We start from the raw sequence: 12,344 nt of genomic DNA on the forward strand, positions 1-12,344 counted from the left end.
CAGTTTGTCACAGTGTTTTGGTGTTATCAGTGTTTAGCATTGATGTATATTTGCACCAGCCTTCATAACGTCTTTGTTTTTTCTCTCCCTTTCTCTCCATGCTGCAGTTCCAAAAGAATTGGTGGAGCTTCACTTGAAACTGATGAGAAAGATTGGCAAGTCTGTCACAGCAGACAGATGGGAAAAATATTTGATCAAGGTACAATGTGCACGTTGGATGATACTGCAATGCTGGAGTGTGCTTGGGATGACCTGTGAATGATCCTGAGCCTTGGGCTGTGTCGTGGCCAGCACTGTGCAAGCCCAGGTGTTAGTTGTGGAAGATCCCAGCTTAACTTTGAGTAACCAGACAGTATTTCTGCATGTGCAAGAGTGGACACCTTCATACCTGGTAGTAAAATACTTCTTTGAGCATTAAGACCCTAAATAAGGAGGTTTTGTAGCCTGCAAACTAAGTGTAGCAGAGATTTACACAGGAACAATTCCCTTGTCTATCAGTCATCTGGCTATGATTTTAGCACTGTGATTTGGTTGGTATTCACATGCAGCATGTGTTAATAATAAATGAAAGTATTGTGGTGATTGATATCTGTGCACTCAAAAGGATGAAAACGTAGTTATGTATCTGTAAATACAGCATCCCCTTGTTTTATATTGGGAGTTTAATTGTGGCTCTGCCATTGATGACACTTTACATGCATAGTTTCAGTTCAAAGTGTTTACACGGCTTCAGAAAATACAAATAGACACTCAAAATTAACGGGTTACCAGTTCCCCCTTGGATATGTTCTATTTGTCTTTTAATCCACTAAAACATAGTCTTAGTATTGTCTGTGCAGCCATGATCACATCTTACTTAGAAACACACCATTATGGTAAGACCAATGACACGGATAATGATAAGTGGCAAATCCAGGTGCCTTTTGGTCCCTGAAGTGCTGTCCCTAAGTTTTACAGGGCCAGGGATTCATCTTGAGGTTCATGTAGTGTTAAGATGATGATGCTTTTAGGACTGGGATTATGTCAGGAATTAACCTGCTGAAGGGCCTGGGGTTAAATGTAACCTCTTCACCAGTTGTAAAGCATTTATAAGGATGTTTTAGAAGAATGATGTAGTAATTTATGTAACTTGTGTGTACTTCACATACTACTGCGGTTACTGAATTGTGCTGAATTCCTTAATACACTAAAAAGCCATTGCAGCAAGCTGACAAAAACAGAGTCTGACATATGTACTCTGCTGAAACAACCTAGCACTTGTGTGGTGAGCAGAAAGCAGAGGGGTAAACCAAGGTTACAAGGGAAGTTCTTCCTTCAGCAAGCATTGAAAGGATGGGAAGTGGTAAGGAAACCCTCCCACCTCCCCTGTGAAGACCAAGTAAGAAATTCCACTTCATTTAACAGCCTCCAGAGCTAACTTGAAGCTTATTCTAGGCAATGGTTCAAAGGAACATTGAAGAACAAAGGAATTTGAATATAGCTAGAGAGGTTTGCTAATGTTGTCCTCATTTCGAAAGGATATAACTAATTTAGAAAACCAATGAAGTACTGGGAAAAGCCACAAAAGCCAGGAAAAACTGAACCATTTGGAACCATTGTGGAACCATTGGGAGCACTTTCCTAGATGCCTGCAGGTTGCTCAGTGCGTTATTGACATACTCTAATGTTGACCTGGTTTTCCTTTGCTAGAAACCACTAATGTGTTACTTTGATAAAACAGGGATCGATACATTCTATATGTGACTGTTTTCATGTCTTAAGGTGGAAACTGTAAGTGGAGAGCATTCGAATTTACATGCTCTTAATATTTATGCATGTAAATAGTATTAATATGGGGTTTTATATACCAGCTGTTTATAGATAATGCTTTATTTGACTGCCAGGCTTACAAAGAGCATGATCAAAACAATGTCTCTAAGCTGTGGCTGGTATTTTGACTGATGACTATACGTTAGGGTAGGAAGGGAGCACTGCAGTTGAGTCTTCTGATGGTGAACCACCCAGCTTGGCTCGCCAGCATCCACACAAGTCTTTTTTGGAAGAAGCTGGCTCTAGGATTTAAATTAGCCATACTTACAATAATATAAAATGCCTATCAAGCAGCTTGGAAGAAAATAGCTTTTCTGCTCTGTGCAAGGAGTGTGTATGGGCATGTAGGGCTGAGGCAGAGAAGTGGCTTGTCCTAAACATGTGAACAATGAAGAGGAGCTGTTCAGCTGAGCTCTTTGGGAAATGAGCAGTTGGGCTAATTCAGGTTGTGCTGTCTCCTGGCAAAAGAGCTGGAGCAGCTCTGCTCTGGAGCCAGGCTGAGAGAGCTGGGCTGGGGCAGCCTGGAGAAGAGAAGGCTCCTGAAGGGGAGACCTGAGAGCAGCTCCAGTGCCTAAAGGGGCTGCAGGAAACCTGGAGAGGGGCTTGGGACAAGGGCCTGTAGGGACAGGCCAAGGGGAATGGCTTGAACCTGCCCGAGGGGAGACTGAGATGAGCTCTTAGGCAGAAGCTCTTCCCTGTGAGGGTGCTGAGGCGCTGGCCCAGGGTGCCCAGAGAAGCTGTGGCTGCCCCATCCCTGGCAGTGCTCAAGGCCAGGTTGGACACAGGGGCTTGGAGCAAGCTGCTCTAGTGGAAGGGGTCCCTGCCCGTGGCAGGGGTTGGAGCTGGATGAGCTTTAAGGTCCTGTCCAACCTAAACCAGCCTGGGATTCTGTGCTTGGCCTTTATCAAGCATATACGGCAGTTTTATGCGGATAAGGTTTACATGGACTGGTCCATCTGGCACATTCAACCCCAAAACTGGCACGTTTGAACACAGTGTCTTTTCTGGCTGTAAAATTCAGGTGCCTGTAGTCCCACCCAGGCAGACTCTCTGCTTTGCCTTTCACCTTCGTGGTTTCACTCTTCACAGTGAACATTAGGAGCATGGCAGTAGTGTCAGATGCCATCGTAGCTGCTTTGGAAATACTCGAGAAGTGTTTCAGGTTCTCTTTTGCAGGGTGGGATGGTGTTGACCGCTCCTTAGTGTGCAGAAGCTCGTGCAAGCAGCAGCTCTTTGATCACTGTGAAGAGTCCCCTCTGAAGGCAGAGAGTAACACGTCAGCAGAGCCTGCCTCGGTGAGATGCAGAGTTCAGGGTTGTGACAGTACTTGTCAGGAGGAAGCACAATCATCTGGGGTTTAATTGTCAAAACGTAGGCTTTTCAGGTTGAACTGATGCTTCAGCAGCTCTGGTGTCTCTGAGCTTCTGCTTTGACAGCCACACACTTCCAGAGCATGTGAAACTTCTCATTATTGCTTTCACACTTGATGAGTGAGTAATGAGCAGCGACTGGCACATGCCCTCAGCAAGGGATTGATGTACAGCTCCCCGTGTTCCTCATGTTGTGCAGTTGAAAATGGGAGAGAAAGCAGAGTAACCCCATTTTGTGAGTGAGCAGGGATTGTCTCTTGCTGCCGGCTTTCGCTTTGCATCAGGGAAGTGCTCACATAAGGTTCCTTAACCTTGGGGCAGGGTACATGGCTCTCCAGCAGGATTCATTGTGACCTGAGAGCACTCCTCACTGTTCTCTGTAGGCCACAGTTTAAAGTCAGAGTATGATTTATGGTGTGGCTGAGCTGGTCTGAGTGCAGGCTCGCTCATGGGTCACTGAAGAAAAGGTGTTGGTACCAAGGATAGCAGAGGGTAGGTAGCACGGCCGTGGGGTTGTAACCCACATGGAGTTTTACAGCAGGAATCAGCTGAGCTCTACTTCTGCTGGGTGAAATTTAGGGTTATTTTGGCAGCTGTTTCCAGAGAAAGCTGCTTTTAGATGTGATTTACAGGTTTCCAGGTAGCTTAGTGGCTGTATCTTGTGTTTAATAATCATTCGGTGACTGGGAGACCACAGCCTTGATGAAGTCATAGAATCATAGAATAGTTTGGGTTGGAAAGGACCTTAAGATCACCCAGTTCCAGCCCCCTGCCATGGGCAGGGACACCTCACACTAGACCAAGGCCTCATCCAACCTGACCTTGAACACTGCCAGGGATGGAGCATTCACAACTTCCCTGGGCAACCCATTCCAGTGCCTCAGCACCCTCACAGTAAAGAATTTCTTCCTTAGATCCAATCTAAACTTCCCCTGTTTCAGTTTGAACCCGTTACCCCTTGTCCTGTCACTCCAGTCCCTAATGAAGAGTCCCTCCCCAGCATCCTTGTAGGCCCCCTTCAGATACTGGAAAGCTGCTATGAGCAGCTATGATCAGAGCCTCAATAATCTATTCTGCCATGGAGACTCACAAGTGCTTGCCAAGCAATCCCACTTTTGTTTTCTGTGAGTCTTTCTGACCTGCAGCCTGAAGGGATCATGTATAATTGTTACTGTAACATGGTACTGTTGCTATAAAAGCTTAAAGTTGCTTTTATCCGCTAACCCTGGCACTGTTGTGATTCTGTTTGTGACAGATATGCCAAGAATTCAACAGCACGTGGGCTTGGGAGATGGAAAAAAAAGGATACCTGGAAATGAGTGTTGAATGCAAGCTGGGGATTCTGAAGGTACTCATTCATCAGCTGAGGGGCTGAAGGACTTCTTCCTTGCTCACTTAAATATCTTGGAGCTTTGGCTTTCTTGCTCACTTCAACAGCTTGCAAATCTAGCTTGGCTGAGCCATAAGTAGATAAATTAAATATAGATCTCATCTTGTGCCAGGCAGCAGATTCATTAGAGTGGAATAGGCCCAAACTGAACACTCTGCATATTTTTCACCCTCTGTATGGAAACTGGTTTGTACTGACTGTCCTGTCAGCATCTCTGTACCTCTGTAGTGCTCTTTAAGGTGTTCATTAGCTTGTTGGGTTCCAAAGCCAAAGATGGGCCTTCAAGTCCTGAGGAAGCTCTCAGGGTTGCTTCCAGGTTTGGGGATATGGCTCGTTGTAGAATGAGGTTCTTTGGAGTAGGTAAAAGAAAATAGCTAAAAATACACTTTCTAAGCTGGAAAAATAAACCCAAACCCCAAAACTGCTTTCATTTCAAACCAACAGGGTCTGGAAAACACCCCCCTGATAGCTCAAACTCACAGATATGATAGAAAGAGACCTAAAAAGAAGCTCCAAATGACTGATTTTCTTATTTCTGTCTGTATTTTGACATTTGAACAGTCTCCCTCATCTCTCCCTTTCCCAGTATCTCTGTGAATGTCAGTTTGATGATAACCTCAAGTTCAAGAATATCATTAATGAGGAGGATGCTGATGCCATGCGCCTTCAGCCCATCGGTCGTGACAAGGATGGGCTCATGTACTGGTATCAGCTGGATCAAGAGCATAACGTCAGGATGTACATAGAAGAACAGGATGACCAGGACGGATCCACATGGAAGTGCATTGTTAGGTATTCCTTTTTTATTTCCCTTTTATTTCTCCTTATTTTATAGGCATTTTCAGCCATTTGTGACTGTCTCAGAAATCTGTGTTAACAACTCCATTTCTTGTGGAGCAGGATTCCTGACAGTGGGATTCTCTGCCTTCACATGTATGTGTCGGTAACAGCCAATGTGTAACTTGTTTTCTGCTTAAGCTACAAAGGAGATATGGAAGGGTAGCAGGATACAGGAGAAGCTTCTGGCAGCTTCTCGCAGCAGCCACCATTGTAGTCCCCTGCTTTTGGAAATGTCACTTGAATGATGTGGTTGTTCCTTTTGGAGCAGAAAACTGCAGCTTCCTCTCCACTGAGAGGGCAGAAGCAACTGGAAAGCAGTCAGTGAGGATGGGTAAGAGGGTCGTACATAAAAGAATAGTAGCAGCTGACATCCAGACTTGACAGGGCTTTAGTTGAGATGGAAAAGGTCCTGCCCCCAAAGTAGTTTCATTTTGGTATGGATAAATTGGAAGGCTTCTGACTGTGAAGGATCAGCCACTGGTGGGACAGGCGTTTTGCTGTGGTTGTGTCTTTGGTTTTCAGGGCAAGGCTCATGTAAGCAGATGGTGTTTGTTTGTTTGTTATGGATCCCTTTGGGCTGAGCAAGTGGCTTATCAGGTAATATGGGGTTTAATTCTGTCATCTAGAAACCGCAATGAGCTCGCAGAGACCCTGGAGCTGCTGAAAGCACAGATTGATCCTGCCCTGTTGAAACCCAGCAATGCTCAGCAGGAGAATTCATCCCGTGAAAGCCCCAGCATAGAAGATGAAGACACCAAAAAGGGAGAAGAAGCATCTACACAAGGTTTTCTGCCTTCTTTTCTCAAGTTTTCAATGTTGTGCTATGGCAGTGTAAAGGGTTCTCAGCTTCCTGAAAAGTTACTGTGTTAGAGCAGGACTTGATAAAGAAAATCAACCCACAAAACTTGCTTCTGTTCGAAGTAAATCCAATGAATCACGGAAACAACCAGGTTGGAAAAGCCCTTTAAGCTCATCAGGTCCAACCGTTCCCCAGCACTGCCAAGGCCACCACTAAACCACTTCACAAAGCACTACATCTGCAGGACATTTGAACATCTCCAGGGACGGTGCCTGCAGCGCTGCCCTGGGCAGCCTGTTCCAATGCCTGAGCACCCTTTGGGGCAGGAATTGTTCCTCAGCTCCATCTAAACCTGCCCTGGTGCAGCTTGAGGCCGGTTCCTCTTGTCCCATCCCTTGTTCCTTGGGAGCAGAGCCCAGCCCCTCCTGGCTCCATCCTCCTGTCAGGCACTTGTAGGGAGCCATCAGGTCCCCCCTGAGCCTTCTCTTCTCCACACTGAACCCCCCAGGTCCCTCAGCCCTTCCCCATCACCCTTGGGCTCCAGGCCCTGCACCAGCTCTGTTGCCCTTCAGTATTGAGTACTTTGAAATGATAAGTATTTTTGTAACTTATTTTGTGCATATTTAGGCTCAGGCATTTATTTATAAGGAGATTTTTATGTTTGCTGTGCATGCTCATCATTGTATGTTTTTGTGGGGCATTGAACTGCTGCCAAACTTTACCTTTCTAGCAACATTAAAATTTAAAAGAAGAAAAATACCTGTTTGTGCAATGCCATGTTTGAAATCAAGACATCACTGGGTGCACTGTTTCCTTTTCCTTTTGAATTTGAATCAAGAAAATACAGGTTATATCCTCCAGTGTTTCACAATCAACATGATTTTTCAAGAATCATAGAATCACAGAAGGGTTTGGGTTGGAAAGCACCTTAAGATCATCCAGTTCCAACCCCCTGCCATGGGCAGGGACACCTTCCACTAGAGCAGCTTGCTCCAAGCCCCTGTGTCCAACCTGGCCTTGAACACTGCCAGGGATGGGGCAGCCACAGCTTCTCTGGGCACCCTGGGCCAGCGCCTCAGCACCCTCACAGGGAAGAGCTTCTGCCTTGTATCCAACCTGAACTTCCCCTGTTTCAGTTTGAACCCGTTACCCCTTGTCCTGTCACTACAGTCCCTGATGAAGAGTCCCTCTCCAGCATCCTTGTAGCCCCCTTCAGACACTGGAAGCTGCTCTGAGGTCTCCACGCAGCTTCTCTTCTCCAGGCTCAACAGCCCCAACTTTCTCAGCCTCTCTTCATACAGGAGCTGCTCCAGCCCCTGAGCATCCTCGTGGCCTCCTCTGGACTTGCTCCAACAGCTCCATGTCCTTCCTGTGTTGAGGACACCAGAAGTCAACATGAGTTTAATTGTACTGATTTAAAATACTGAAATGTTTTAGAAGTGAAGTGGTCGTTGGCTTCCTCCACTGCGTTGCTGTTGTTAGCAAAGAACTTTTATTCCTTCTTTATTCTAATGTCATTGCACATATGTAAGAATGGGCCTGGTTTGTTGCTGTGTGCGCTGCTTTTAGCAAGCATTTGTCAACCTGAATTACTTTACTTTGCAAGATGTGCTCTGTTCTCAGGTTATGGAAAGCTAAAAGCTGCTTATCCGAAGTAACTCCTCCCCAGTTACAACCTGGTGGTACTAAAATACAAGATGCTTCCACAATCAGAGATACAATTTAAGGATGTCAGTGTGTTAGGATGTGTTCCTTCAAACCGAAGTTAATTTGATATATGAAATTAGCCAAAGCCTGTCTTGGTTCTGAGTATCAAAGGCAAAGACTTGCTATTTTATTCTCATTCTTTGTAACAAACAGTGTAGAGCAGAAGAAATAAAACATCTAGATAACATTGAAGTGGTTGTGGAAGCATTAAAAGACTAATGTAGAAACGGCAGGGAATTGGGATGCACGCCAGCAGGTTTGTCTTCCAGTCTAAGGCTTTTCCAGTGTGTTACTCTGCATTGAAGTGACAACACAACCTGTGTGGTTACCAACACTGCAGAATGAATTCCAAGTGCTGACCTTGCCTGTGTCTCACATCGTGTTGATGCAGAATCACTCCTGGGCTCTAGTCCCATGGATGGAATGAGTGATGAAATGATTGATACATGCAGTGGTATATGCACAGTCACAAAGCACTGCTCAGAGCCTCTCAGTTGAGAAGCTTTAGTGTTTCTTCCTAGTAGTCCAAGGACCTCACACAAAGCTCTTCTGTGGTACAGTGAAAACCTACTGGAAGAGCTGATACCTGTTTGATTTGGCCACTTCATAGAATCAGAATGGTTTGGGTTGGAAAGGACCTTAAGATCATCCAGTTCCAACCCCCTGCCATGGACAGGGACACCTTGCACTAAACCATGGCACCCAAGACTCCATAGTGTTAAATAAGTTCATGCAAGAAGATCAACTGACCCAATGCTTACCTGTGCTTTACCAGCCTGAGGAATTGACTCGAGTGGTGTTGAGATGACTTGTGCACCAGCTATGTCAGTTTGTATATCTGAAATGCTTTATGAGCAGTTTGGGGAGTTAAAACTATAGCCTGTGGCTGTTTAACTATTGACAGTGACAGCTGTTGAGTTTTGGTCTAGAGGAGATTTGGGATTCTGGTGCTCCTTGATGAAGTTTGGGAGAAAGCAGGAGGTGAAGAGAAGAAATGGTTGAACATAGTTTAGGAAGAAATAAAGGAAAAGAGAGTGGAAGAACTTGGACACAGGAAAAATACCTCAATTCTCACCGTTGCAAACAAATGGCTTTAAAGAGGCAGCTTTTGTGTTACAAGGGCTCAGAGTGGGAAGCACTTCTCTGAAAGGGAAAAGACCAGCTTTGAGCCTTCAGAATGTTACTGCTCCGGGTTTCATCTTCCACTGCGGTGCTGGTTGCTGAGACTTACATGAATACATGCTTTGTATTTGACAATGTTATCAACTCTATTCTTCCTCAAATCCCAGAGTGGTTTGGGTTGGAAGGGACCTTAAAGCTCATCCAGTTCCAACCCCCTGCCACAGGCAGGGACACCTTCCACTAGAGCAGCTTGCTCCAAGCCCCTGTGTCCAACCTGGCCTTGAACACTGCCAGGGATGGGGCAGCCACAGCTTCTCTGGGCACCCTGGGCCAGCGCCTCAGCACCCTCACAGGGAAGAACTTCTGCCTAAGAGCTCATCTCAGTCTCCCCTCTGTCAGTTGAATGTCTTCTCTTTTCTCTGAACTGCTGGGGACTGATTTCCATGTGGAATTTCACTTGAAGACCATGGAATCCTCCACCGTGTTCTAGTTTGTGGATGAGTTCCAAGAACTCAAGCAAGACTTCAAGCTGATGCTTCATGCTTCCATTTTACGTATCCTCTGAAAGCATTGTGCCACTGTGGAAGGGGCTGAGATGGCTGTCTAAAGAATTATAATTCTTTATAATTTATAATAAATGCAGAATTCTACTGCTAGCTTCTGCAATTTAGGTTTATTTTGGTGTATAATTAAGCTGAACTGTGATTCTATAGCTAAAAATTAGCATCCCATTCATTTAATGACAGTGTTAGACCAGGCAGACCCCTGGGTGTTCAATGAGAGAAGCTTCATTTGGGGAGTGGTTTGGGTTGTTGGGTGTTTTACATCTGCCTTTGTTTTGATGGGTGCTCTTTGTGACCCTGTAGGTCCTCAGGGTATTTCATAGTTGTTTTTCTCTATCAACAGAAAATCAAGTAAAAATCAAAGAAGAGAAAGAAGAGGTGGAGGGAGAGTCGATGGAATCAGAAACCCTCCCTCTTCCTGCACTCAAAGAAGATGAAAACACCCTGAAAATGGAGAAAGTGGAAGAAAAAGAAATAATCAAGTTGCCAGTAATAGTAAAATTAGAGAAAGCTTCAGAATACGCTGAAGAAAAGCAAACTGTCAAAGAAGAAAGCGACTCCTTCAAAGAAAACGTCAAGCCTATAAAAGTCGAGGTGAAGGAGAACAAAATAGAGCCGAAAGACTTAAAAGAAGTCAAAAGTTGCACGGATAAAATACACGAGCCCGAGAGGTTAGAATTTTGTGTTAACGTCAAAACTCCCCAAGAAATAGTGGAGAAATCAGTGGAGGAAAGTGAGAAGCTGAAAAATGACCAGCAGGCCAAAATACCGCTTAAGAAGCGAGAGATCAAGCTGACGGATGACTATGACAGTCCGATCAAGGGGCCTCTGTGTAAGTGTGTGACTCCAACAAAGGATGTCTTGAAGGAAGAAGGGAAACCTGAAGAAGAAGCTTTTAAGAGAGTCCCTACAATCACTGCTTTATGTCCTGATGGGAAAGTGCTGGTGAATGGAGAGGTGAGCTGCGAAAAGCTAACCCCAAGCGTCATACAGAATAACAAGCCGGAGCACTCTGCTGGTGCAAAGGAAGAGAGCGGCTCCTTGAAGGAGAAAAATGGGAAGAGTGGGGAAAAGGGGTCAGAGTCCCTGAACTCTGTTAGTAAAATCATCAAAACAGGTGAGGTGGAGAAGAGCGCAGTGACTGTGCTGAGGGAGACCGGGGCAGCGGTCTCCGAGGCTCCTAATCAGAAAGTGCCTTTAAAGGAGGAATCGAGCCCTGCGGAAAAGGAGCCCCCTGACAGCACAGCCACTGACGTGGTAGTAGAAGAGCCTTCGAACCCTGAAGCCTGTACCAAAACAAGTGGAGAGAAACCAGCCACAGACATCAAACAGGAGAGACTCTCGCCACCCAAAGAATGCTTAGAGAAGGTAGAGAAGTCCTCACCTGCATCTGCTCCTGCAGAGCTGCCCAACCCAGTGCTGTCTGATGAAGAGCCTTTGAAAGGTAAAGGTGAGTCTGAGGAGAGAGCTGCTTCTCCAAAAGCTGCTGCGATACCCCCTGCGCCTGCCTCCCCTGCTGCTTTAGAGAGCTCTGGTTTGGAAAAGGAGAGCTCTGAAAGTCAAACGCCTCAACCTGAGCAGAGCAAAGGAGAAAGATCCAGCCCTGAAAAACAAGAGGAAGAGCCAGAAGCTGCCAAGCTGGAGCCAGATAGATCAGATGATGCCCATGCTTCGAATCTAGAGGACTCCTCGGAGAGTAAAAAGGACTCTCCAGTTCCTAAAAGCAAGTTTAAATATAAGCTAGTGTCTGAAGAAGAAAGCTGTGCAACGGATAACAAAGAAATAACTTCTGAAAGGCAGAAAGAAGGGATTAAATTAACCATCAGGATCTCCAGTCGGAAGAGAAAAACAGAAACGCCGCCAGAAGAGGTCAGCATTGGCCGCACGTTAAGGAGATCTCCAAGGATATCCAAGCCCACTCCAAAAGTTGCGGAGACTCGGGATCAGAAGACTGACAAAAAGCGACAGGAGGAGGAAGAGGAGAAACCTGCAGCAGCACAGAAACCGGACCGGAAAGAAGATGCAAAGAAACAAGAGAAGGAATCAAATTCTAAGGTTAACAAGGTAATACCTTGTTTTGTTACCCACGAGTAAAGAGCACCCCGAGTCTTATCTGTAAGAATATGCACTTGCATAGGAGTATTGAGGATTATGTTCCTTTCGTGAGCTTTTGAAGGAAAGTAGCTTTGCAGTCCAGTTAGTGGAGTCAACCATAGCATCATAGAACCATAGAGTGGTTTGGGTTGGAAGGGACCTTAAAGCTCACCCAGCTCCAACCCCGGCCACGGGCAGGGACCCCTTCCACTAGAGCAGCTTGCTCCAAGCCCCTGTGTCCAACCTGGCCTTGAACACTGCCAGGGATGGGGCAGCCACAGCTTCTCTGGGCACCCTGGGCCAGCGCCTCAGCATCCTCAATGTAAAGAATTTCTTCCTTATATCTAATCTAAACTTCCCCTGTTTCAGTTTGAACCCGTTACCCCTTGTCCTATCACTACAGTCCCTGATGAAGAGTCCCTGTCCAGCATCCTTGTAGCCCCTTCAGACACTGGAAGCTGCTCTGAGGTCTCCACGCAGCTTCTCTTGTCTAGCCCCAACTTTCTCAGCCTGTCTTCTTATGGAAGATGCTCCTTGAGAGTTTCTTCCTGCAGGTAGACAGGAACTTCTCTCCCTGCATTATCGAGTTGCATTTGAAGGCGCTTTGACAAGATGCTTTATTCAGTGCAGTGCTCTGTGCTAAATTCAGC

The 12,344-nt window shown here is 45.8% G+C and overlaps 1 protein-coding gene across 3 annotated transcripts in view; it reads left to right on the plus strand.

The window, feature by feature from the left end:
* RSF1 (remodeling and spacing factor 1) overlaps nt 1-12,344 on the plus strand; it is a 58,749-nt gene that overhangs the window by 22,829 nt on the left and 23,576 nt on the right. For 2 of the 3 annotated variants that reach the window (XM_080613674.1, XM_080613672.1), the window contains exons 2-6: nt 108-199; nt 4,435-4,527; nt 5,156-5,361; nt 6,036-6,193; nt 9,944-11,664. In XM_080613674.1, coding sequence (XP_080469800.1) covers nt 108-199; nt 4,435-4,527; nt 5,156-5,361; nt 6,036-6,193; nt 9,944-11,664 — 2,270 coding nt within the window. Of the gene's footprint in view, nt 1-107; nt 200-226; nt 392-4,434; nt 4,528-5,155; nt 5,362-6,035; nt 6,194-9,943; nt 11,665-12,344 lie in introns of those variants that run through there. The other variant, XM_080613673.1, reaches the window with a different exon arrangement.

Source organism: Psittacula echo (genome assembly GCF_963264785.1).
Source record: "Psittacula echo genome assembly, chromosome: 3".
Classification (NCBI taxonomy): domain Eukaryota; kingdom Metazoa; phylum Chordata; class Aves; order Psittaciformes; family Psittacidae; genus Psittacula; species Psittacula echo.